The sequence below is a fragment of the Rhinatrema bivittatum genome, chromosome 6 (assembly GCF_901001135.1).
Source record: "Rhinatrema bivittatum chromosome 6, aRhiBiv1.1, whole genome shotgun sequence".
Taxonomy (NCBI): domain Eukaryota; kingdom Metazoa; phylum Chordata; class Amphibia; order Gymnophiona; family Rhinatrematidae; genus Rhinatrema; species Rhinatrema bivittatum.
Genome location: NC_042620.1, coordinates 135,712,518 through 135,739,268, shown reverse-complemented (window position 1 = coordinate 135,739,268; position 26,751 = coordinate 135,712,518). Strand labels below are relative to the sequence as shown.

The 26,751-nt window shown below is 47.2% G+C and overlaps 1 protein-coding gene and 1 pseudogene across 2 annotated transcripts in view; one reads left to right on the top strand and one right to left on the bottom strand.

Moving 5' to 3' along the window:
* The first annotated feature begins 487 nt into the window (after window positions 1–487).
* Window positions 488–5,846, top strand: LOC115094656 (annotated as a pseudogene).
* Window positions 5,847–18,665: 12,819 nt separating this feature from the next.
* The window catches only part of ZC3H15 (zinc finger CCCH-type containing 15), a 99,738-nt gene continuing 91,652 nt past the window's right edge, over window positions 18,666–26,751 (bottom strand). For both annotated transcript variants that reach the window (XM_029605957.1, XM_029605958.1), the window contains one exon: window positions 18,666–19,484. In XM_029605957.1, coding sequence (XP_029461817.1) covers window positions 19,297–19,484 — 188 coding nt within the window. In that variant the 3' untranslated portion in view covers window positions 18,666–19,296. The remainder of the gene's footprint in view (window positions 19,485–26,751) is intronic.

Here is a 26,751-nt window from a genome sequence, read left to right as displayed (position 1 = left end):
TCCTTTCTATTGACCGGATGCACAAATATAGTGTGTTCCAAAATTCTAAGGAGCAGTTCCTTGAATATGCTGTGAATGGGAACAGCCACCACCTCCTTTGGGACATCCACAAACTGGAGAACTTCCAGCATTTTGTATCTGGAATATTCTTCCGTCAAAAGCTTGAACAGAATGGCTTCTGCCATGGCTCAGACAAACCCTACAAAGGTTAAGTCCTCAGGCGGGGACCAGCGATGCACCTCTGGAAGAGATGGGTCACAGGGGAGATCCCCAGAGTCATCAGAGGAAGACACTGAGGAACCATCCCCCCATGGGTCATAAGGGGCATCTTCATCACTGACACCACCCAAGGACATCCGTGGAGGGACCCTTCCCTGACCCAGCAGCTTGGGCACTGAGGGCATCTAAGGCCCTGGGACCGGTCCAGGCAACACTGACCATGGAACCAGAGGTTTTGATGGTGCCTTAGGCTTCGGAGGCACCCACAATGGGGATTGCACCAGAAGGAGGAGGTAACGGTGGCCAGTGGGGCATTGATGGCTCCCTGTAGTCTAACATGTTCAATGCAAAGTGGACATGATTGTTTTTAAACTGATCAGCTCTGACAAGCTTCCCTGGATTAATGCATTGGTTCATCTGTATTGTCCAACTCATGCTTTGAGGTCGCAACAGTGTAGACTCTTGGACATTCCCTCAGCTCCACAGGTTCGCTTGGCTGTCACTCGTGAGTGTGGTTCCTTTGTTGCCACGCCCATGTTTTGGAACTCACTGTCAGAAGAGATCAGGCAGCTGGACTGCTTAAATACTTTTATGTCTATGCTGAAGACCGTGCTCTTTAATCACTCATTTTTATGCTAGCTGTAGCATAGGGATGTGCAGAAGGAAACATTTTGTTTCAATTTGGTTTTCGTTTTGCCGGGACCCAAATTTGTTGCATTAGTTTCATAGGAGGAAAAACCAATTTGTTGATTAGCTTTATTCGTTTTCCCATTAAAGTCAATGGGGGAAGTATTTGCAGCCTGTTTTTGGCTGCAGAATTGGGGTTTTCTAATCAATTGTGATGAAACTACTTGGGAGTAATAATCAGAACGAGAAAAGAGCTCCAAGGTACTTAGACTGTGGCAAAGTGGCACCAAAGTGGCATGAATAGCGTAAGGCACTGTAAAGGGGCAAAGGGGTACCAGGAGTGGCAAGAGTGCTTTAACAGAGGTGCAAAGCAGCAGCGAGAGTGTCAAAAACACACCACAGCTTCAAAAAGAGCACCTATAACAGTTGCATGAACCCTCGAAGGCAGCATGACAGGCAAAGTGGCAAGAAAAGTGGCATCAACATCCTACAGCACATTGAAGGGGGAACATAGCAAGCAGAAAGAGTGTCAGAAAAAACCACAAGGCGCCGATAAAGGGACAAAACAGCAGAAAGACTAGCACCAACACACTGAGGAACCATGATAGTGGCAAGAACACCACAAGGAGTAGAGTGAGTCATCTGGTGTATGGCAGCAAGGTAGAGTGGCAGAAAGTTGATAGGGGCAAGACAGGCTGGCCCCGGGGAGAGTTCCCTTTCCTTTGCACAGGAAAGGGCTCCCTAGAATGGGTTTGCCCATAGAGTGGGGTGTTTCCGTTGGCATCTAGTGAGCTCTCGCTGGTCTTTTAAAATCTGGTGGACGTAGCAGATATACAAACGAGAATTTTGAAGGCCGAGGCTGGGCTGCATAGAGAGAGGAATATCGAGTAAGAAAAGAGAAGTGATTATCCCATTGTATAGGTCCTTGGTGAGGCCTCACCTGGAGTACTGTGTTCAGTTCTGGAGACCGTATCTCCGAAGGGACAGACACAGAATGGAGGCGGTCCAGAGAAGGACGACCAAAAAGGTGGAGGGTCTTCATCGAATGACTTATGAGGAGAGATTGAAGAATCTAAATATGTACACCCTGGAGGAAAGGAGGAGTAGGGGTGATATGATACAGACTTTCAGATACTTGAAAGGTTTTAATGATTCAAAGACAACGACAAACCTTTTCCATTGCAAAAAAATCAGCAGAACCAGGGGTCACGATTTAAAACTCCAGGGAGGAAGACTCAGAACCAATGTCAGGAAGTATTTCTTCACAGAGAGAGTGGTGGATGCCTGGAACGCCCTTCCGGAGAAAGTGGTGAAGACCAAATCTGTGAAGGATTTCAAAGGGGCGTGGGATAAATACTGTGCATCCATAAAGTCTAGAGGATGTGAATGAAGAGAAGAGGCATGGGGGTGGCTTGAGGAAATGATGGCTACTACATGGAGATGAATATCCTTATTCCATAATGCGACTCCAACATTGCTCGATGCTTCAATGGCAAGAGGAAATGTGGAAAAAAGGATTTGCAACCAAAAAGCAGGGGAGTAGCTTGCTTGTTACGGTGGTTACTACCCCAAACCAAAAAATACCTGATACTTCACTTTCAATGCAAATCCAGCATAACTCTCTTCTTCAACAGCAGGGGAGGAAGTTTGCAACTTCACACATATCCAGCATAGCTCTCTGCTTCAACGGCAGGGGAGGAAATTTGACAATTCACGCATATCCAGCATAACCCTCTGCTTCAATGGCAGGGGAGGAAATTTTGACAATTCACGCATATCCAACATAGCCCTCTGCTTCAACGGCAGGAGAGCAAGTCTGATATTTCACTTTCAATACATAGCCAGCATGGCTCTCTGTTTCAACGGCAGGGGGGGATGAAGAAAGGTGGATCTATATTCAGGCAACAATCAACAAGGACTGAAGTACTCAGTCTGAAAAAACAGATAATAATGGGTGTAGCTTGCTTATTGTGGTGGTTAATACCCCTAACTAAATTAAGCTATTTCACTTAGATGCAGTTCCAACACTGCTCTCTACATTAATGTGGGGGTGGAAGGGAAATAAAAAAAAAAAGGTTACTAAGATCCAAGAGAAACAGATAAGTATGTGAGAGAAAAAAAAAGTGCAAAAGCTTGCTGGGCAGACTGGATGGGCCGTTTGGTCTTCTTCTGCCATCATTTCTATGTTTCTATGAGGTGGAGGAGATTTCCATTTGAACAGCGGTTTAACATGGGTCAGTGGGTGCTAAGAGAGAGGCTGGCTACACCCGGGGAGAGTTCCCTTTCCTTTGTGCAGGAAAGGGCTCCCTAGAATGGGTTGTTGGCCCCTAGAGTGGAGCACAAGTCTTCAAGCTTGGCGAGTCAATGTGGAGGTTTCCATGTGAACAGCGTTTCAACATGGGTCAGTGGGTGCTAAGAGATAGACTGGCTACACCCAGGGAGAGTTCCCTTTCCTTTGCGTAGGAAAGGGCTCCCTAGAATGGGTTGGCCCCTAGAGTAGAGCACGAGCCTTCAAGCGTGGCGAGTCGACGTGGAGAAGGTTTCCATGTGAACAGCGGTTCTGGTTCAACATGGGTCAACGGGTACTAAGAGGCTGGCTACACCCGGGGAGTGTTCCCTTTCCTTTGCGCAGGAAAGGGGTCCCTAGAATGGGTTGGCACCTAGAGTAGAGCACGAGCCTTCAAGCGTGGCAAGTCGACGTGGAGGAGATAGAAATAGAGTAGTAGTATCTCTGCATATAAGTCTCAGGCATTGAGCTTTCCAACATCAAAAGCCAGAATGTAACCAACAGTGGCCATAACTGCAGGTGAACGTGTTGCTTTGATTTCTACGCACAGCCTTACCCTCTGAGTGCTGGCTCACTGGACTCACTGATTAAAATTGCACATTCCTACCGTCAGTGCATATTAATAATAGCAGGATCCCATTCTCATTCCAGAAATAGTTGTAGATTAGGTGGAATCAGCAGATATTAACCAACTTTTATAATAAACAACAAGACCTAGCTTGCTGGGAGTAGCACAGTCAGAAAAGATAAAAGACAAGAATATGAATCAAGAGAATGTCAAGTACAAAACCTGAACATTTCATACAACTAGAGTACCCCCTACTGCATACTGAACGTTAGCCAGATGGAAGTTTATCTCTGTACTCCCTGTGTTCATTTAAATCTGCATGTGGCCAGACACTGAACTTCACTTTGGTATAATAATAGCAGTATTTGACTCTGGCACGTAGCAGGCTCTCTTTATGATTAATTGTCTTTCTTTACCAAGCTTTAAAGCAGGCAGCAATCCTACATACTGTACTCACTGCAAAATTCTAATTTGCTCCAGGTATGGAATTAAATGGAGCTTGCCATGCAATAATGAATTTCCAGAACCTTTTTAATTTCCCATAGTAGAAACCCCTCACAAATCTTCCCTACAAATAAATGAGCATGTGTTTTTATTGGACAATGGAGGCCTTTCATTCTCACTTCCTATACTTTTCAAATTCATCAATTAGGCAGTCACTAATTGGGCACTACTCATGAAAGCAACTGCTTCTATAGAATATAGTCTGTACTGTTAACTTTCACTTTGAAAGAAATGCAGCTAAAACGGTTTCATTTCAATCTAATGTAGTATTCTAGACATACTTATCTTATAATCATGCTTTGTTAATAGCGTCAGTTAACTTCATAAAGGCAAAATTACTTCTTACCTGATAATTTCCTTTCCTCTAAGGAAGGCAGGCCAATCCACACCAGTGAGTCGTGCACTCCTACCAGCAGATGGAAATGGAGTAAAGCTGACTCATGGACCTCACTGTCATATAGCTCTGCCCCAATATCTCTAGAACAGCCAAACTGTGGACAAACTAATTATATTAGATCAGATCTATATCAGATGCTGCCATTGAGGCCATGAATGGACAGTACTTGTGCAACAGGCCCATCACAGTGTCTTACGCCTTTAAAAAGGACTCCAAAGGGGAGCGGCATGGCTCAGCGGCAGAGCGGCTTCTGGCCGCACAGCATCCCTTGTCGCAGGCAGACCGGCCACATCAGCTCTTTGCGGATGCCCCACCTCCTCCATCGGCTCCAACCCCCATTGTTACAGCGCTGGGACCTGGCATTCCTCAAGGTGTGCCGTCACATGGATCCTTTCCTCCTGGGCCGCCACCTGGAACCATGCCCCCAGGAATGCCTCCTGCAATACCACCCCCACCAATGCCTCCAGTCTCTGGAGCTCCAGGACCTCCCCAGGCAGGTGCTGGGGGAGGGGGACACCCATCAGTACCTCACCACTTCCCACCTGGAGGCATGCACCCAGGAATGCCACCGATGTCTGTTCCACATCATGGCCCCCCTGGTATGGGCCTGCATCATCCAGGACCTCCCGGAGCAGGTGGGCAAGTTGCACCACGCCCGCTTCCCGGGATGCCACATCCTGGCCCTCCGCCCATGGGCATGCCACCAAGAGCACCATTTGGAACGCCCATGGGACCACCGGGTCACATGCCGCACCCTGGGATGCGGGGGCCTCCCCCGCTCCTGCCCCCCCACGGCTACAATGGACCACCGAGGCTTCCACCGTACGGGTACCAGCGAGGCCTCCCCCTGCCACCTCGCCCTGCCCAGAGGATGCCCGCACCTCTCCGGGGCCCCATGCGAGGACCTATGCCGCAGTAACAGGGCCCAAGCTCTCTGCAGTGAAAGACTTTCCGTGCTCCGTGTTCGTCTAGTTTTTAATTCTTTTTGTATGGACGAAGGTTCACATTCCTATGAAAAGACTGGAGAAAACAGTAGAATGTTTGGGTGGGTTTTGCCTTAAACATACAAAAGAATTCCTTGAGAAATGCAGGTAATGTATCTTGTTCTCCCAGAGAGTTGGTGTTTGCTATCAAGTACCTGCTATGAGATCAGAAAGGGTTTTAGTAAAAAAGTTCTTGTATGTAAATACAGCAAAGTTTAGCTGAACACAAATAAAGCCATTGCATTGTTCCTCTTTGAAAAATATCTGCTTTTCCTGTTAGTTAAAAAAAACCAAACAAAAAAGCCACCACTGAAGGTGTAGGGGAAGTTTTATTTATTTATTTTAAGCGTTTTATATACCGAGATACGTTGGGAAACATCATCTCGGTTTACAGAGAACTAAAAATAGAAAACACAAGATTTGTCTTGTGTTTTCATTGGTTAGTCCTGGCCACAGTCTGGTGAGTATTCCAGTGTCCACGGTAAATGTGTACCACGAGCTGGCAGGGCCTGCAGAATAGTGGTAATTGATCATTTAAGCTCTGTTCAGGCAGGAATAGCAGCAGCAGCAGCTCCTCCCAGCCCATTCAGTGCCATCACACCTGCAGAGCTGCTAATTGGACAGGGTCAGGAGGCCCAGTCTTTCACACTCTTTGACAGTTCACATGGAAGTGTAATGCCTTAGACAGGTGCTGTAGAAAGAAGTGACAGCAGCTCTGTTCATGCATTCGAGCCCTGGTTCTGTAGGAGAAGTCTCAGTGTCTTTGGAAGCTTGTACTGTGTGTTGAGCCTTCCCAAATACCCCCATGAAAACAGCACCACAGACAGAGGCGAGGAAGGTGCTGTAAGTCGCACATGGTTATTCCATACTCCCATCAACGAAAAATAAAAATAGACAAGGCAACCTCTTGGCGTGATTCCATTGCCTTCCCCCTTGCTCTAATCCTAGGCCTCATCCTCCCCACTGCTGCACATTCTTTTTTTTTGATGGAAATGGTGTGCATCTTTAATTATAGCTACATCCTCCTGTTATTAGCATGTTTCACAAATTTAGAAATGTGCTATTAAATTTTCAACAGACATTTATTTTTAAACTTGGAATGCTGCTTCACAGCGATGAAAGAATTGTTTCCCCCTTTTCAAGATGCACACCCTGGGTCTGTTAGTAATTTTTGTTCAAAATCTCCTTAGCTTGTTCGGACTGCACAGCTATTAGTGCGCTGCCTTAGGCAAAAAATGCTGAGCAGTATGAAATGGAACACTATATCTGCGGTTTTAGATGAATGCACAATAAGAATTACACTGGATGCGTTAAAAAAATACTTTGTATTTAAATTTATTTATTTTAAAAATTCCCTTTGCACCCGCGTGGTGCCCTGTATCGTCCTACAACCACACGCTAGCTCCAGTTTTTGGCCTCCTTTGTTGCATCTCTGGAAAGGAACATGATGACGGCTGTTTTTGGGGATTTTACTGATGGGAACTGATCCCATCATGCATGACTGAGCGATCCACACTCACATAATAAGAAACCTGCCCAAACTATGCATGACCTGGATAATAATGGAATTAAGTTATGATTAATAGTTCTGTGTTTCTACAGCGGTACATGCTGAACATGGATAGCACAAAAAAAGGCAGAAATAGATATGCTTGTACACTTTCTCTGCACTGGAAAGTTATCACTGTACACTTTCACTATGACTAACTTTTAAACAGTCGCACGGGCGTACATTCACACACGTGCGCTGGCTAGCGTGAACGGACGCGGCCATTTTATAACATACGCGCACAAATGGCACCTCTACCACACAAGTGAAAGCATTTCCGGACCCTTAATGATTCACTTCCATCAAATGCAGCAACACTGAGCATCTTCTATTAAACTGAAACAGACAATACCAACCAATCACTACAATGTTTTACTTCTTGTTAAACTTTTTATCTCTCCTCTAACTCTAATCCCAGTTAGAATAACCCCTGTTTTATTGTAACTTTTTCTTCTACGCACTTGTTATACTTTTGTAATGTATACTCTTACGTTTTAGCTATGTACGTTATAATGTATTGCTCACCCCTTGTTTTATGTAAACCGACATGATACGAACTGCCGTGAATGCCGGTATAGAAAAACACAAATAAATAAATAAATAAATAAATATTTGTACATGACTATTAACAGTCATGCTTCCAACCAACTGGCAAACACTGAGCTCAGCAAAAAAGTTAACATCAACTAATCTGAGGGGCTAGTTCTGTCACTTACAAGTCCTTCAAACAAATTAACAGAAATAACATTTTTCATCATCTGCATATAAAGAACAAACTAAAAGCAAATAGGCAGCCCAGGGTGGGTTGTGGATTGGCCTGCCTTCCTTAGACTAAAGGAAATTATCAGGTAAATAGTAATTTCTCCATCCGTTGCATTCAGGCATGCCAGTCCATGAGTGAGATGTACCAAAGCTACCCTCGAAGAGGGCAGAAGTCTGCTTGTGGTGCCGATAACACAGCACACGTGAAAGCCACATCCTCCTGATCCCCAACATCCAAGTAGTAATGCCTGCAAAAAGTGTGTAAGGAGGACCATGTCGCTGCTTGTCAAATCTCGACAGGAGACAACAACCAAAGCTCTGCCCACAAAACCGCCTGAGCTCTAGTGGAATACGCCCTGACCTGTCTAGGTAATGGGACATCTGCATCCACATAAGCAACTGTGATGACTTTTTTCACCCATCATGCTATAGTAACCTGCTTCACCGGTTCTCCTTGTTTACCTCCACCACTTCTCCAGCTTCAGAGTGTTTAAGGCCAAGCCTTTAACCAAACCTTCCTGCAAAAATTCCAAAAGCAGTGGAATTTCAACTTGAAGAGGGCAAGAACCTCGTTCCTCACATCAGCTCTTGAAAACTCTCCAAACCCTAACATGTTAGAGATGTAGAAAATTTCCTGGCCCCCAGCAAAGTGGAAATCACTGCAGAAGAATAACCATGCTTCAGCAAACATGCCCTTTCATGTTCCAAACTGTAAGACAAAACTGAATTGGATCGTCGTGCACTACATATGAACATAAGTTAGCCTGACGTCAGTGCCAGGAAAAATAATGGAAAGTGTTCTGAACATTAAAATCACAGAACATATAGAAAGACATGGTTTAATGGAACAAAGTCAACATGGCTTTACCCCAGGCAAGTCTTGCCTCACAAATCTGCTTCACTTTTTTGAAGGAGTTAATAAACATGTGGATAAAGATGAACCGGTAGATGTAATAGACTTGGATTTTCAGAAGGCATTTGACAAAGTTCCTCATGAGAGGCTTCTAGGAAAAGTAAAAAGTCATGGAATAGGTGGCGATGTCCTTTCGTGGATTGCAAACTGGCTAAAAGACAGGAAACAGAGAGTAGGATTAAATGGACAATTTTCTCAGTGGAAGGGAGTGGGCAGTGGAATGCCTCAGGGATCTGTATTGGGACCCTTACTTTTCAATATATTTATAAATGATCTGGAAAGAAATACTACAAGTGAAATCATCAAATTTGCAGATGATACAAAATTGTTCAGAGTAGTTAAATCACAAGCAGATTGTGATAAATTGCAGAAAGACGTTGTGAGACTGGAAAATTGAATGTGGATAAGTGCAAATTGATGCATATAGGGAAAAATAACCCATGCTATAGTTACACAATGTTAGGTTCCATATTAGGTGCTACAACCCAAGAAAGAGATCTAGGCGTCATAGTGGATAACACATTGAAATTGTCGGTTCAGTGTACTGCGGCAGTCAAAAAAGCAAATAGAATGTTGGGAATTATTAGAAAGGGAATGGTGAATAAAACGGAAAATGTCATAATGCCTCAGTATCGCTCCATGGTGAGACCGCACCTTGAATACTGTACAATTCCGGTCGCCGCATCTCAAAAAAGATATTTCCTAGCGTGTAGCAGATGGACTCATTACAAATGGGTATAGTGTGCTCGTGCTAGCAGTTGGAGACGGATCTGACGTCAGCACATGGTACATATACCCCTGCAGGAAGTGCAGCAACTCAGTAATTTCCTTCTCCAAAGCAGTTTGGAGCTATCTTACATTCGCTGAGCGTTTTTCCAAAATTATATCGACTAAATTCGTAGAAGAAATCCTGAAGACGAGCCCCGCACTCCTGCGGTGATACCCTCGGGTCCCTCCCCCAGTTGAGTTTCCCGAGGTGATTTTCGTGGTCCCTCGGAGGTAAGCGCCTCGGTCCGGTGGCTGGATCACGGCAGGGACCTAGCCCCCGAGTGAGAAGGGCTCGGGCGCGGCATAGAGGCAGCTTCGGTCCCGGTGAGGACTTAGCCCCCGAGCGAGACGAGTTTGGGCGCGGCTTAGAGGTAGCGGGTGCACTTCCTCGAGCATGGCGGTGACGGTACTTACTCTCTCCCCCCGCAGCCGGAGATCGCCCGGGTCGCAGCCGGGAAGCGCCGAAGATCAGGTACATCTTTACTTTACTGGTCTCCGAAGAGGGAGGATTAGCGGGGTCTGCCTACGTGGCAGCCCGCCAAGGAGGTCGCCATTTTGCCTGCCTGCCCGTCATCACCAGCCCTGGTTCGCCGCCTCGATCTAAGCGGGGTGACGGGCGCGTATGTTAGCGTCCGACAAGATTTGGGCGCCCATTGCTTGAGTTAAGGATACTCGCACGTGGATAGGCGCCCGCTGATAGGCGCACGTTCCTAAGCGCACGTTACTAAGCGCACGCTGATACGCGCATGTGGATAGGCGCCCGCTGATAGGCAGACGTTCCTAAGCGCACGCTGATACGTGCATGTTGATAGGCGCACGCTCATAGGCGCACGTTGATAGGCGCCCGTTGATAGGCGCCCATTCATAAGTGCTCATTGATAGGAGATTAGACGCGATGGAGCGTATGAGAGCCCATACGTCCACAGAGCCGGCACCTCCAGAATCAGGCATAAGAGTTCTAGGCCTCTGCTCAGCATGCCACCTCAGAGCCACACAGAGCGAGGAAGCAGACTCCCTATGTGCCCAATGTGAGGAGGCCCTGGGAGTTCCAGGCCAGGGCCGGTCTCAGCCCAGTTTGACTGCCAGTTGCTCAGGGAACACCCCGAACCTAGCAGGCCGCGGTGAGCAGCTGGGGAACCCCACAGACCTGGTGCCCCTACTGCTAGAACCTGCTTCGCTCTCCTGGGTGGAATTATTCAAGGGGATTCATGCCTTCGTCAAGATGCAGTCTGATCCCCAACCGGACCCATACATACCGGATGACCCGACCCCGGGACCCTCAAGACCTACGCATGGCCACCCGCTGCCCGGAAGCCCCATTTATGGGGACTCGGATTTCTCTGAGGAAGATGGAGAGCCCCCCGAGGAGGGGGAACTCCCCTCGGGGATAGAACCGTATCGAACCATGAGACGCTTCTTTCCTAAGGAGGATCTTCCAGACCTGGTCTCTCAATGCCTGTCGGAGCTGGCTATCCCGGGCCAGGGCACCCCAGGGGAACCTAGGATGAACCCCCTGCTAGAGGGCCTGCGTCCAACGGCTCACCATTTTCCCCTTCTACAAACAGCACAGCAGTTAATCAATCTGGAGTGGAATGTGCCGGAGGCTTCATTCAAAGGGGGTCGGGCTTTGTCCAGCATGTACCCCCCTAGACCCAGCAACCAAGGAGCTGCTGGCGTGCCCGATGGTAGACGCCATAGTTAGTGCAATTGTGAAGCGCACCACCATTCCGGTGGAGGGAGGGGCAGCCCTCAAGGATGCACATGACCGGCGCATGGACGCCATTCTGAAACAAGCCTTTGAGGTGGCAGCCATGTCCCTACGAATTGCGACCTGCTGCACCGTGGTGACGTGCTCCTGCTTATCACAAGCCAGGAACAACACCCCGGGAGAAGAAATGGAATCAGCCCTCTCCTTCCTCACTGACGCTGCCTCCGACCTAGTCCGTACAGCAGCCAAGGAAGTGTCATCCTCAGTGGCAGCCAGAAGACACCTCTGGCTACGAAATTGGTCGGCCGACTCCTCCTCCAAGACTCTCCTTACAAGAATGCCCTTTAAAGGATCCCTCCTGTTCGGCAGCAACCTCGAGAAGCTGGCTAATAAATGGGGCGCATCTCCATTACTCCGTCTACCCGAAGACAGGTGAAGGAGGACCCAGTGCCCTTTTCCTAGACCATCCAGAGGTAGAAGCTCTCAATGCTTCAATCCTTACAGGGCTCACTACCAAGCTCCTCGTTCTCAGACCAGGAACCAGTCCTTTCGGACCAGGCACAACAAGAAGGGAACCAGCTCGGGGGTCGGGTCCCGGCCGCACCCCACAATGAAAATCAGCCGACCCATCTGGGGAAAGAAGCCATAGGGGGCAGGCTAACCCTATTTTACCGCAGGTGGGTCGAGATTACTTCGGACCAGTGGGTCCTCACCATTGTCCGGGAAGGGTATTACCTGGACTTCCTTCATCTCCCTCCGGACAAGTTTGTGGAATCGCCTTGTCCGCCCCTCAAGAGGGCGGCACTGGCAGCTACCTTGGAGAGACTCCTGTCCCTAAAAGCCATAATCCCAGTGCCTGCACGGGATATAAATTCTGGGCATTACTCCATTTATTTCATTGTCCCCAAGAAGGGGGGCACCTTCAGACCCGTCCTGGACCTCAAGTCAGTCAACCAGCACTTACGGGTCCCAAGATTTCGCATGGAAACGCTGCGGTCAGTCCGAAGTGCAATACAGCCAGGGGAGTATCTCACATCCCTGGATCTCTCAGAGGCCTATTTGCATATCCCAATTCATCGGGATCACCAGTGTTACTTACGCTTCAAAGACCTGGATCAGCACTTTCAGTTCCGGGCTCTACCCTTCGGGTTAGCCACCGTGCCATGGACCTTTACCAAGGTAATAGTAGTGGTGGCGGCGTCTCTCAGGAAGGAAGGCATTCTCGTCCATCCCTACCTAGACGATTGGCTGATCAGGGCAAAGTCGCCGGAGGAGAGCCACCGGGCAACCAACAGAGTTATATCTCTTCTGGAAAGCCTAGGATGGGTAGTCAACATAAACAAGAGTTCCCTTCAGCCTTCGCAGTTGCTGGAATACCTATGAGTCTGATTCAACACCCTGGAAGACAAGATCAGCCTGACCTCCAAGAGGAAATCAAAACTCCGGGATCACTTGCAGAATCTGCTGGGCTCCACTTGGCCCACAGCTTGGGATTACCTACAGGTCCTCGGCCTAATGGCCTCCACGCTGGAAGTGATACCATGGGCACGGGCTCATATGAGACCGTTACAGCGCGCCCTCCTATCTCGGTAGTGCCCACGATTACAGAACTACAACGTGCATCTACCTCTACCTGCCAGAGTACAGAATCAGTTACGGTGGTGGCTGCAGCCCGGCCACATGAGCCGGGGGTCGGGGATGTCCTCCCCAACCTGGACCTTGCTCACTACAGAAGCCAACCTGAGCGGCTGGGGAGCACACTGTGAAGAGCTAACCGCCCAGGGGTGGTGAAACAGAGAAGAGTCGGGGTGGAACATCAACCGACTAGAGGCACGGGCAGTCAGGTTAGCATGCCTGCGATTTGCCCACAGACTTCAAAATAGAGCAGTCAGAGTGATGTCGGACAATGCCACCACGGTGGCATACATCAACCAACAGGGCAGAACCAGAAGCCGACAGGTATCCTTAGAAATAGCCCCCCTGAAGGCGTGGGCGGAAGCAAATCTCCAGGACATCTCCGCCGTCCACATTGCCGGGAAGGACAACGCCACGGCAGACTTCCTCAGCAGAGAAAGCCTAAACTCGGGGGAATGACAGCTCTCACCCACGGCCTTCCAGATGATTGTGGATCAGTGGGGGACCCCGGGCATGGACCTACTAGTGGACAGGTCCAACACTCAAGTACCCAGATACTTCAGTCGCAGGCGAGATCCTCTGTCCCACGGGATCGACGCCCTGGTGCAGCCATGGCCTCCAGGGATCCTGCTATATGCCTTTCCCCCATGGCCCCTGCTGGGTGCCATTATACACAAGATTCAGCGGCACAGAGGCCTAGTTCTTCTGGTGGCCCCGGACTGGCCAAGAAGATCCTGGTACGCAGACATGAGAAGACTACTGGCAGGGGATCCTCTACCCCTGCCCCCGCACAGGGACCTGCTGAGACAAGATCCCATCCTCCACAAGAATCCAGCTCAACTCTCTCTTACGGTCTGGCCATTGAAAGGGCTAGACTGAAAAAAAGGGGATACTCGGGGCCGGTAATAGACACACTCCTCCGAGCACGCAAGTTCTCCACATCACTAACTTATATAAGGATCTGGAGAGTATTTGAAGCCTGGTGCGGAACTCGCAGCACCAATCCGCATGCCGCTAAAATTCCCATCATTCTGGATTTCCTGCAAGATGAACTTCAGAAGGGTCTGTCCCTCAGTTCCATCAAGGTTCAGGTGGCAGCGCTATCTTGCTACGGCCCCAGGAGTGACGGCAACAGCATTGCCACACACCCAGACGTTTCACGTTTCCTGAAAGGAGTCAAACACATTTGCCCGCCACTGAAGTGGCCAGTGCCCCTGTGGAACCTCAACCTAGTCTTGGAATTCCTAGCGGGACCTGCCTTCAGCAGCCCGGGGCGGATCGGGCGCTTCCCATGTGAGGCGGCTTCCAGCAGCCCCGCCGGCGAATGTGAATACGTGCATGCCTGTACGTCCAATATGGGCGCTCAAGGCAGCGAAGGTGCATGCGCACACGGCGTGACCTGAGCACCCGGCTGGACGTCGGAGGTCACGGCATGCGCGTATTCACCTTCGCTGGCAGGGCTGCTGGAAGCCGCCTCACATGGGGAGCACCCTATCTGCTGAAGTCACTCTCTCTCAACACCCTTCTACTGCTGCTGCTGGGGGCCTGCGTGGCCGCGGCCAGGGCAGGTGAGCGGGGGCTGGGGGAAAGTTTGCCCGGGACTGTGAAATTTTGTCTCTCTCTGCTGGGGCTTGGATTGGGTTGGTTTGTTTTGGGACTGGGCGGCTAAGTTCACCGCACTAATGCCAGGGTAGGCAGTAAATTAGCAGGTAAAAGATGCGGCAAGATAGCAGGCTAAAAAGGAGATAGTCGGGGCGCACGTTACTGTATGGGAGGGAATAGCTAATCGGATTGTTTACATACATATGCATGCTGCGGGCGGAAAGGGATATGCGTCGAGTAAAAGAAGCGGTAAGGATCGGTAAAAACAGATAGTGAATCGCGGGTTAGACTTATGCAGCCAAATTGTGAGTACACAGCGGGTTAGAAACAGGGTAACTGTATTGGCCTGTTACTGCGAGATTGGGCTTCTTTTTGTAGTCATTCGTGTTTTTTTTTTCTGATTCGCGGTTTGCTTTTAATTGGGCTATTTATTCTGTCAGTCGTGTTTTTTTGGGCTTGTTGGGCGGGACTTGTGCTTTGAATGATGTTATGGTGATTGGCTGCTGCTGCGATGAAGCCCGTCCTTAGCAGGTGCACCCTATCCCTATATTGCAGCAGTAAGCCAATCAGAGCAGAGCTGCAAGCCTTGTTGATGCTCACGTCACGAGCACATTTTGTGGGCAGACCCAGCCGTCCGTCCAGCACAGCATCGCACGTGGGCAGACCTGGAATGGGAAGGCCAGCAGCACGGCATTGGAGGGCAACAGCAAAGGAATCTTCAGACTGTGCAGCTACAGCCAGGTATCAGGAGGGGAGGAATTAGTATGTTGGGAGGGGGGAATGAGAATGTGGGGCCAGAGATGTGCTTTTGGGGGGGGGGGGGTAGGGATGGGGGAATGAGTGTGTGGGGGCCAGAGATGCTCGGAGGGGTGTGGGGAGAGGGGAATGATAGTGTGGGGGCCAGAGATGTGCTGGGAGGGGGGTGGAGGCCAGAGATGTGCTAGGAGGGGCACATCAATTTTACCTGTATTTAGTCTACTGCAATGTTCATGTAAAATTATTTTGATTGACTTTGTTGTGCATCCTATGTACAGTTGTGGACAAGTACATTGTAACGTGTAAACATTCCATGAATTACAACCCATCATGAACAGTTTCTTATAATGCACATTAGTTATGGGGTCTTGCCAGATGTTACCTTCGAGTGGTTAAACACATAGCTCCGCAGGAGAAATGACCTTTACAATGTGTCGTATCTGCTACACTAACAGCTGGAAGTAGGGATGTATGGATAATCTGATTTCTTATAATAGGACCCTACTTAAAAGAAATCAGTGGCTTATCTGAAAAAAATAGTATGAAATTGGAGCACATGCCAGTGCTGCCAAAAGCTATTGGCTGTGGATGCTGCCTTGTCCAAGTGTTGTACACAAACATCTTGAGTTAGCAAGCTTTTATTGCGATATCCAGCAATGCCATTCAAGGGGAATACAGTGCCCGCTTATAAGCTATTTTAACTATAGATTCGCTCAAAAAATCATGAAGCTAGAACATAGACTTGTGTTTTGAATTCAGCGATAGAACAAATTCGCCGAATTCTAAAGAATTGACTCGCTGGGAGGCCATTTTTGAAAGCATGTGTATGGAAGCTTAGTCTCCAGTTATCACTTTTGGATATCAACATGCACTCCTATGTACAAAACACCACTCATGTTAAATAAAACTACCGCGTCTTCCAGTCCTTTCTGTTAATAACATTCTAGTCACTATGGATGTTGTTTCTCTCTCTACCAATGTTTCCCATGAGACTACGCTCAAGACTATTGAGACCACTCTCATCTGCATAACACACGCATCACATTCCTTCCGAATTTTTGATGACTATAGCTCGATTAGTGTTAAAGAGAAATTATTTTAAATTTAATGGGGATTTTTACATTCAAACTCATGGAATAGCCATGGGCTCTTCAGCAGTCCCATCGATAGCCAATTTAGTCCTGGATTACACTGGAACAAAAATTCATTTACAATCTTTTTTTTTCTCATGTTTTTTGGAGACTACAAATTTATTGGAAGAAATTGGACCTCAATAACCTTTAAATGTATCACAGCTTCCATCCACAAGCTTTCAAAAATGGCCTCCCAGCAAGCCAATTTTTTAGAATTCAGCGAGTTTTTTCATCTGTCACCGAATTCAAAACACAAGCCTATGTTCTAGCCTCACGATTTTTTGAGCAACGTTTTCCATTATCTTTAGTTAAAAATGGCTTGTAAGTGGGCATTGCTGGAATATCGTAATAAAAGCTCGCTGACTCAAGATGTTTGTGTATTACAACACTGATAACAATGCCCTCTGCAGTGGTCGCATATTTGCAAAGGTCCATGGAGCCGAGAATCTGTAGGTAATCCCAGACCCTGGGGACCTGAAGATGCAACAGTCGAGTCACTTGCTGCTGCAGTGTGGCCATTCTGTCTATCATGAGGTACACCTTGCCCATTCGGGTGTGGAGCCAAGACCCCAGGTACTCCAGGGACTGAGAGGGGGACAGATAAGTCTTTGCTCTGTTGACCACCAAGCCTAGTGAATGCAGAAACTAAGCACCCGGTGTACAGACCAGGTGCAGTCCTCCTCTGACTTCACCTGAATAAGCCAATCATTGAGGTACGGACAAACTAACACCCTCTCCTTCCGAAGAGCTGTCGCCACTACCACCATTACCTTCAGGAAGGTGCGGGAAGTCATGGTGAATCCAAAGGTGAGAGCTTAAAACTGGAAATGTTGGCCCAGTACCTTGAACCTCAGGAACATCTGATGATTTTTCCATATCGGAATGTGCAGATGTGCCTCGGTGAGATCCAACGACGCAAGAAAATCCCCTTTGCGGACTGCCACAATGACTATTCGCAGTTTCCCTCCGAAACTGTGGCACTCAAAGGCTCAAGCTTACCTACTGCAGGTCCAATATAGGGCGGAAGGTGGCCTCCTTCTTTGGAACCACAGAGAGTATATAGAGTACCTTCCCTGCCCTTGATCTCCTGTGACAGTTATTCTCCGAGGACAGCAGGATGTTAGTCCTCACACATGGGTAACATCGGATGGAGCCTGGCATGGAAAACTTATGTCAGTTTCTAGAACTTTGACTGAGCCTCATTGAGCATGCTCAGACATGCACTATACCACGCGCTCATGCAGAGTCCTCTTCAGTCTTATAATATAGAATTCAAGGATAAAAGAAAAGGAAAAGAAACCCACATAGTAGAAACCCAACTCCGTAGAGTGGCAAGCGGGCTTCATGAGGACTAATATCCTGCTGTCCTGAGAGGACACCTATTACAGGTAAGCAACTCTGCTTTCCCCAAGGACAAGCATGATGGTAGTCCTCACACATGAGCATCAGTATACCATTGCTTGTGACCAGGGTTTATTGATTTCACCAAGCTCAATCCCACCGAACTATATCATTAATTCGTGATCCCCCAAAATCAGGTTATATTTTGTTTTAATCCCAGATTCCCCTTTCTTGGGTTTCCAACTCAAGATGGAAAAATAGTAGATTCAGGGCTGTGATCAGGCACCATGCACCTTCATTCGCAAATAGCTAGTGGAAAATTTGCCTTATTTCCCCTCTCCTCTTATTATATGAAGTCTAGTCACTGCAGTGACAATTATTAGTGAGGGGCCATGCATCAGAATCCTGAAATTATGGACTTTTAATTGGGCATCTATGACACCCTTGATTAATGACCTGGACTCCTCTCGCACTTTCCCATCTGGATACCTACACTGCCTTTGCAGCATCCCCAGCCAACCTGGGGAATGGAAAACCCAGCTCAGATTAAAACAGGGATTTTCCCCATAGCAGTGCAAGCCCCCAGTATAAAGAGAGCAATGATTGTGACCAGATTAACTAATACAGAACCAAAAGACAGAGCTTATTCAAAGTAGTCTTATGCTGTTTCTACTTACAACCCTCAAGACCCACACACTGGCCAGGAAAATGTAATTTAGCCCAGTGGTTTCCAACCCGGCCCTAATCTGATTTTCAGGTGGTCAGTAATGACAGTGTATATCCAGTGGGCAGAAATCTGACTGGTAAGGTAATCTTCCAGAATTGAACTGGGAACAGTGACCCAACCATCAATGTTACATTTTTATTCACTTTGCATCTCAGAACCAACAAAAGGTCAATGTAGCAATTTGTGTGAAGTGGAGAGGTCTGTCTTTATTTACAACTTTTCATTGGCAAAAAGATAAAAAGGGAAATGTAAGAGTTCAACAAAGGGCACTGTAGCTGTATTAGTTAGGAACCTTTAGTTATGTCCATCTGATCCATCGTGCAAAAGCAATTCAACACGACTGAAATCAGACTCAAATTGTAACAGTTTCATGTGCTGTACCAATTCTTTCAGTATGTTGCTTTTTTACAACACAAAAAACATGAAACCATTTTGAAAGAAAATAAAGCAATTTTGATAAAGGACATTCCTGGTTTGCTGGATGATGTACCTGGTAGACACACATACACCACTGAAATTTACAAGGCTGATGAAGCAGTTGTAGTCCTGTGACAGTTACAAGAAAACAATTTCATATTCTGAAATGCCCTTTATTTCTCACTTCAATTATGCACTATTCTGATAACTTACTAAGAGATGTTGTCAAGACCAGAACAAAGAGAATGGGGAAAAAAATACTTTGATCTTCCTTCCAGAAGCAGCCTGGGAAACTAGAAGCATCCCATTCAAAAATTCTAGATGGAAAAAGATGATGTAGTCTGAACCTCCTACTCATGTCAGGCTGATGTTTTTCTCAGTGATGTGACTAGTTATTTGATCATTCCTTTAAGTCAAGTGTGTTAAGTTCTTCTTCTAGTTCATCCAAGTCCTCCCCAGTAAAGAGATTCTCATCAACAGGAACTGCATCAATTTCACCATTTTCTTGCTCATCTTCATCCTCATCTTCTAAATCACTTTGCACCCCATTTTCTGCTCCTCCTCCGGAGGCTTCATTTAATTTGTTTTCTGTGGAGGGAAAATACACACATGAATATTCCACACAAAGCCCATTAAAATACCACAATTTGGTTCTTCTGGCATGGACAAGATAGTCATACTAAGCATGCTACAACCATATTAGGTCTTACACTACATCTTCATTGAACAATTATATTCTGCTGATCTGAATATCTTGCTGTTAGATCATATTGGTTAACAATTATGAGTTTATGATTTTAATTATTATACCAAATTCAATAAAAACTATCACAGCTTACAAAAAAAAATACAATTAAAAGGTAAAGCAGAGTTGCTTACCTGTAACAGGTGTTCGAGGATAGTAGGATGTTAGTCCTCATATATGGGTGACATCATCAAGTGGAGCCTTAATCCGGATCTTTGTTCTCAAAGATTCTAGAGCTTTCAAACATGCCCTACTGAGCATGTGCAGCTGTAGTTATCACTGACCCCTAGGCAGAGTCCATGATATAGCGGACTAACATCCTGCTATCCTTGGAGCACATCTGTTACAGGTAAGCAACTCTGCTTTCTTAGAGGACAAGCAGGATGATAGTCGTCACACAAGGGTGATTCACAAGCTATAAGCTGTCTGAGCAGGACAAAATGGGAAACCGCAGTGTGCTGAAAGCGCCACCTCTCTCCATTTTGCCTGAGAGGCAGCTGACCCACAAAGAGGACTAGGTAGGAAAAGAGTTGGGTTCTACAAGAGAAAACCATAGAAAAGACACAGACAGAAAACCCCGATGCGTAGCAGAGACACCTAAGTGTCAGTGTCAGGAAGAAACAGTCTGCATCACGAAAAACATTCTAAGCAGGGATCAGTAAATCCTGACAATAACAGTAGGTATACAGAACCTCCTGGAAACAAGAAAAAAAAAGTCTAGAGATGCAAACAAGAAAAGGACTCTTGGATGAAGACCATGTAGTTTTCTTCGGGGCTACAAGCAACCGAAAAACCAACGGGCCCAAGAGCTCACCAGAAAGAAGTTGAGGTCCACTGGCATCTGAAGGACAGACTGCATTTGCAGAAGTATGCCTATGTTTGGCTGATAAGCACAAGGGGCAGAAAAATGCAAGCAACGCTTGAAAGAATAAATTAGCAGCAATGGCAGGGTATGTCACAGACCCTATGTGCCAAAGTACCAGACATAGCTGACCATGCAGGACAGCATCAAGAGTTACAGTGGATGAAAGGAAATCCCCTGAATGGGATTCACTAGCCCAAATCCCTGACCAGGGAGATAAGTTAGGCCTGAAGCTCATCTACACTGCAACCTGTCAAGGGCAGGGCTATTCATCTTGATTAGAGGATAGTTCAAGTGAGCAGAAAGGCACACTTTGAACAACCTAGTGAAGTGAGAAAAGCTAAAGGCAGTACAGGCCAGAACTTGGCAAAAATATAGGGAAAATGTGGTGTATCTTTCCCTGCAGGCATATATTAAGATATAACTAGAATGCCCTAGCTTTTCTTCCCCTTGACATTCCAATTGGAAGTCAGAAGGAGTGAAGAACACAAGGAGGCAGATCCGTTGGACTGCAGGGGTAAGAAGTCATTAGATCGTATATTTCAACCCCAAGTGAATAATTCACTGCCGATTCCAGTAGGGAGTTACCCACCAAGATAGAGCCCTTAGCCTGCCTGGAACAGCTGAAACTGAGGGCAAATCCCCCAGAGAAGAAATCCAGAAACACTCCACCAAGAGACAAAACCAGGGTGCCACAAGTGCAAACCCCTGTCAAACAGGATTTCTTCACTGGCCTGGAAACCAAGGGTACCAGGGCAGGGTTAGTGTAATCTCAGAACAGACTGCCCATGAACCTTATGTTTAAGTATTAATATCTCTGCCATGATTACATATACCCCCCCCAAAAGGAAGCATGTGGTCCAGTAAATTGAACAACCGTTAACTGAACCAGATCTCCCGTGTCCACAGACAGGGTTATCCCTAAAATGTGGATGTATAGCTTGCATGCCACTGCAACCAAAGAGTTACACCTCTGTTACTTGTCCCCCAACTCCCGCAGCCATGGATATATGGTGATAGGTTGAAAGGCATACTTGCCAATTAGACTAGAACCCTCCTTGCACTGCGGTAGGGTCCAGCAGGCGAGAATGACTGGCAATAGTGGTCATCCACAAAAAATGCCCATTGAGCTCAGCAGGTATCAAAGGTGATTCCTGGATGGGAGAAACCCCCTAATCTTCATCAGGGAGCTACCCCAAAGAGGAGACTCCCAGTATGACAGGGAAGAATCTGTAATGGCTCCCTCACGAATTGGACCTGCTGTGCCTTAGGACAACCTAAGGAGCACGCTACTGCCTGACCAGCTCTTGGATTCCATGAGGAACTGAGAGCGACTGCCAGTCAGAAGCAGTGACATCCCTTCTTCGGGATGGACAACCAGGCATCCAGAGGGGAGGAACCCATAAGGGTCACCCTGGAAACCCAATCATCTCTCTCCTTTCTGAAAGGACAGGAAAGCAACAGGAATAAGGGTCTCACAATCCCAAAAACCTAACTCTTCAGGTCAGAGTTGAATTACAGTCACTGATCGCTGAGGTTCAGAAGTGACCAATCTGCCACTTGTAGTCACTCTCAGATGGAGTAGGCCACCACGATAATCAACTGAGGGACCCCAGCAAAAAATGGTCCAATGACCGCTGCTGCGGTCCCCCTGTCCTGCCTACACAGAGATGAACCAATTCAAAAGAATCGTGGCTCCAGTTCAGTGATAAACCTGCAAGGGACAGAGCACCCCAGGTGCTTTCTTCCATCCCTTTCTAACATGGGAGGGGTCGAAAGAGATTCCCTCTTCTGAGGAAGAAGAAAACTCCCATCACTACCCTCCTGGTATCCACTCCATTTCTACCAGGACGCAGTCTTAGGTCAGTCTTGTGGCTGTGGCTTGTCACGAGGGAAACACACACACCCTATACAGTAGAGGGCAACTGAAAGAATAGTGCCCTCTGCTGTAAAAGCACACTGACTAGTACACATACAGTGGTATCCCATCTTACAGATGGCGGCATACCTATGAACCCACTCGCGTGCTTCTGGGTAGAATCCCATGGCACAGCAAGGACCGAGCACCACCTGTTAGAGTTAGTGGCAGCACACTGCCAAAAAGCAATCAGAGTATGTGATGGTGCCTTCCTTGCCAGTTACAGAATAGACAAGGAGGCTGATACCGTGAAGTGACAATGGCAGAACCCTGGCATAGCTGTGTACTGCACAGACAGGGAGACTGCCACCTGCCAGCACAAAGATGCTTGGAGTAGAAGCTCAGCCGTACCTGACTGCACATACTGCACTCCACTGTTACACTATCTCCCAATGGAATGGATAGGAACAGTGTGCCAACGGCTTCCCAATATCAATGGGGCTCTGATTATGGTATGGTGGTGGGTGGCGTTCTATGGCATCGCCCATAGTACCCCAGTTCCTGATTACACTCCAAGAGGCTGGACACAGCCCTTGAAGTTGCGTTGAGAATGGCTAACCCTGTTTCCCTCATGGAACAGCAGCAGCAAAGTTTGTGGAAACCGATGTGTCTCTGGTGCTCTGCAGTTGTGTCCTGTGACATCTGACCATGTCCACTGGTGCCCACTGTGGTGATGGCGCCCATAGGGCCCATAGCGCTCTAGCACTCAGATGATGGATCGCATCAATGACACCAAATGATCTTGCACCCAGGGCTTCGATGGTGCTTGACTGTCTCTTGATCACTTCAACAGTATATAGTGCCATCCCCAGTGCCGCAGGCGTCTGAAGGCATTGATGGGCTGGGGGTACCGAGGATACCAGGGGCGCCTGCAGGCAGAGGCTCTGCAGCCCCAACACGCCTCTGTGCATGAAGCACGGAGCCATGCGAGGCCTCCGATGTTCCCAAATTCCAGCAGCTCAGGGCCCCTGAGATCATTGGCATTAATGGTGCCCGAGATCTGTAGGACAGTGATGGGACACTCCAATGTCCTTTGGTGCCCCATCTGGACATCACAAAGGAGCCTCAAGGGCACCGGAACACTGCACCTGGATGCCTCGGCGTTCCACAGCACTAAGTCTGTCCAAGGCCGAAACCCCTATCACCCGAGGGCTCTCAGGCCTCAGCAGTTGATGGCCTCGAGGACAACTAGAGTGCTCAATGGTGATCCCACTGCCTTGTTGATAATGCTAGACATTGTCGGGAATGGCAATGAATGGCATCGCTGGCTAACACGCCCGATGACCTCCATGGCAACCCTGCACCTCGACAGCAGCCGAGGCATGGAGGCCCCGTACTTTGACAGCATTGAGGCTATACACCTTGATGGCCTCAATGGCCCCAAGGGCGGCTCTGATGGTTTCAAGGGGGACCATGGCGCTAGATGGAAGTCCTGGTCTCCGACACTAGATGTCTGTGCTGCTACTCTGCCACATCGAGGCCCAAGGTGCTCGAAGACTCCAGTACATCAAGTCCACAGATGCCTACGAAATAGAAGGCCCTTATGGCATCAAGGGCAGTCAGTCACGAATCCTCATTGGCATTGAGGACGCCCTGGCACTTCAATGGCATCAAGGGTGACCTTGGCGCTCAATGGCAATCCTGACATCGATTTGTCAGATCATCTGTGCACGGGCAACAATTACTGGGCATAGCACTGAAGGTGCAGCAGCAAGCTGCTTGCCCAGGCTCCTGCTCACACTCTCTCTCACAAGGAGACTGCACTGCCATCACTAGCAAGCAGGAGGGAAGGCTACATCGTCTAGGGTTCCTGCCCGTGAAGACTAGTTCCTTTGAATGTGGGGAGGATGAGCTCTCCCTCCCATAGGAACGATGTGTTCCTCAATCTCTTCCCTGTCTGAACCTCCATTGATGCCAATCTATCAGTGAAACATGAAACTTCTGCCCGAGTAGAACTCAGGCAAGTCCCCAAGCTCAGCGGCCTACACAGATCACCCATGCACTGCATTCTGTCAGTCCTGCCAGCATCTGACAAAGATACAAAATACAGTCAGAGCAAGGAGAGGGACAGACACTAAACTGCAGATGCAGTATTTATTTAATAAGGGATAGTATTAGACTCTGCCAGCCTGCACAGCAACTAAGGCCCGCCACGTGGATGGAAGACAGTGGAAAGAAGAGACAGAAAAGGAAAATAAAATAAAACTACTGTAAGGTAAGGGGAAGAAAAACAGCTGCAGCTCTATTAAAAAAAAAAAAAAAAATCACAAAAACTGTGATGAGAGCACAAAGCTGAATACCGTTGACACACAGCTCCCGTGGCTTAACAGCTCTGCGGGGGGAAAAAAAAAAAAAAGAGCGAGGGACTATGCCTAGGGGGCAAAGTGATAACTACAGCTGCACATGCTCAGTAGGGCATGTCTGAAAGTTCTAGAATCTTGGAGATCAAAGTTTCGGACCAGGGCTCCATCCGATGTCACCCATATGTGAAAACTACCACCTTGCTTGTCCTTGGAGAAAGTACTATGTACTGAAACATAAACCTAAATGCAGCTGACTTTTTTCTTAGGCCAAGTAATTGGCCTTGTAACTCCCCTGTGTTCTGGCAAATTCCCTTTTAGCTAGATTTTTTTATTTTTTTTAGTTCTATAATTACTGATCCGACAGCCATTTTCAGACCATAGATTGTCTTCCATGATTGTCCTATCACCATCATCTATAAGGAGTTAGCAATGAAGATTAAAGGTGCTTGGAAATAAATCCATCAGTGTCAAAGAAGGAACTGAAATTGCAGCAAAACCATTAGAAAATATTGTGCCCCGCCCCCAAAGGCTCTATTTTCCTAATGCATAGCTCCTATGCAGTCACTGCTAGTTTTAGCTGCAGGTGGCAATTCTTACCGCACCACATCATGGAAAGGATTGAGAATGTTGAGAATACTGGTAACACCACCCTAGGGTAGTATCAGATCAATGATAAACAGAACAGTCATCAACATTTTTCTGAACCACAAGATGGTAAATTGGGCCCTTAGTTAGGATTTAACAGTGGGGTAAACAAAGGAAACCAGACTTGCTTGCCTTTAAATTACAGCAGCTTTCTAGTCCCCCCACCAGCCTGAGAAGAGCCAACAGCTAAGAAACAAATACTCAGCCTTTGATCCAGTTCCATCTTTATTACTTGGATTTTATTAAATATTTAGGAGGTAATTTTCAGAAGGTTTTATGCACATAAACTTGGGTTTTATGCTTGTAAAAAGAAAGACTTTTGAAAAACTGCTACATTTTCGTGTGTAACTCCTTTGAAAATTCACTCCATAGGGTTGAATTTTCAAAATATAGACTTTTGAAAATTGCTATATGTCATGTCACCTTTACACATGTAATGCTTTTGAAAATTACCTCCATAGTTTTCATGTATAATTTTTTTTTAATTAGTCAGGTAAATGAACACAAATGTTTTCCATTTGCAAAATTAAATTGTCTAATTTAAGGTACAACAAATTGACATTTAAGAAAACATTTCTTCAGTTCTCAAAAGCAGATTCCATAACCAAGCATTTGGACTAACGACCGATTTATATCTTGAAATCAAAGCTCCCCTTTAGTAGCCTGTAAACATTAGCTCTTTCTGGGTCTCAATTCTAATTTCTTCAAAGGCTTCTTAGAATTCTGTACAAGTAGGAAAAAAATATGACCCTTCCCCAGCTTTCAAAATCTGCCACCCAAGGGATAGATTCATTAAGGCTTCTCTTCCATTTTGTGTCTATAGGAAAAACCCTTAGTGAATCAGGTCCTAAGAGTGCATTTTTGCAGTTATATGTGGTAGATCTATTTTATATACAATTCCTGGCCTTGGGCTAGTGGCTTTACCTTCTGTGATTTACACTGTAAACTCTTTGGGACAGGGACTTATTGCACCTGAATGTAATTTGCTGTGAAGCACTGCAGTGTAACATGCTACATAAATGCCAAAATAAAATGATTAATTACGAAACAAGTGGTGCCTGCACAGGTTTGAGAGGTGGGAGTACCAGAACAGTAATGGACAGTTTACTATCAGGCCGATTCAGAAAAATGCGCGGGCTACTCTCCTGGGTGTACGATTCAGGAGGGTGGCCTATGCAAATTAGGGCCCACGGTAAAAGGAGGCGCTAGGGACACTAGCGCGTCCCTAGCTCCTCCTTTTTGACAGGAGTGGCGGCTGTTAGCGGGTTTGACAGCCGACGCTCAATTTTACCGGCGTCGGTTCTCAAACTTGCTGACAGCCACAAGCTCGGAAACCGGACGCCGGCATAATTGAGCGTCCGTCTTCCGACCTGCGGGCCGAT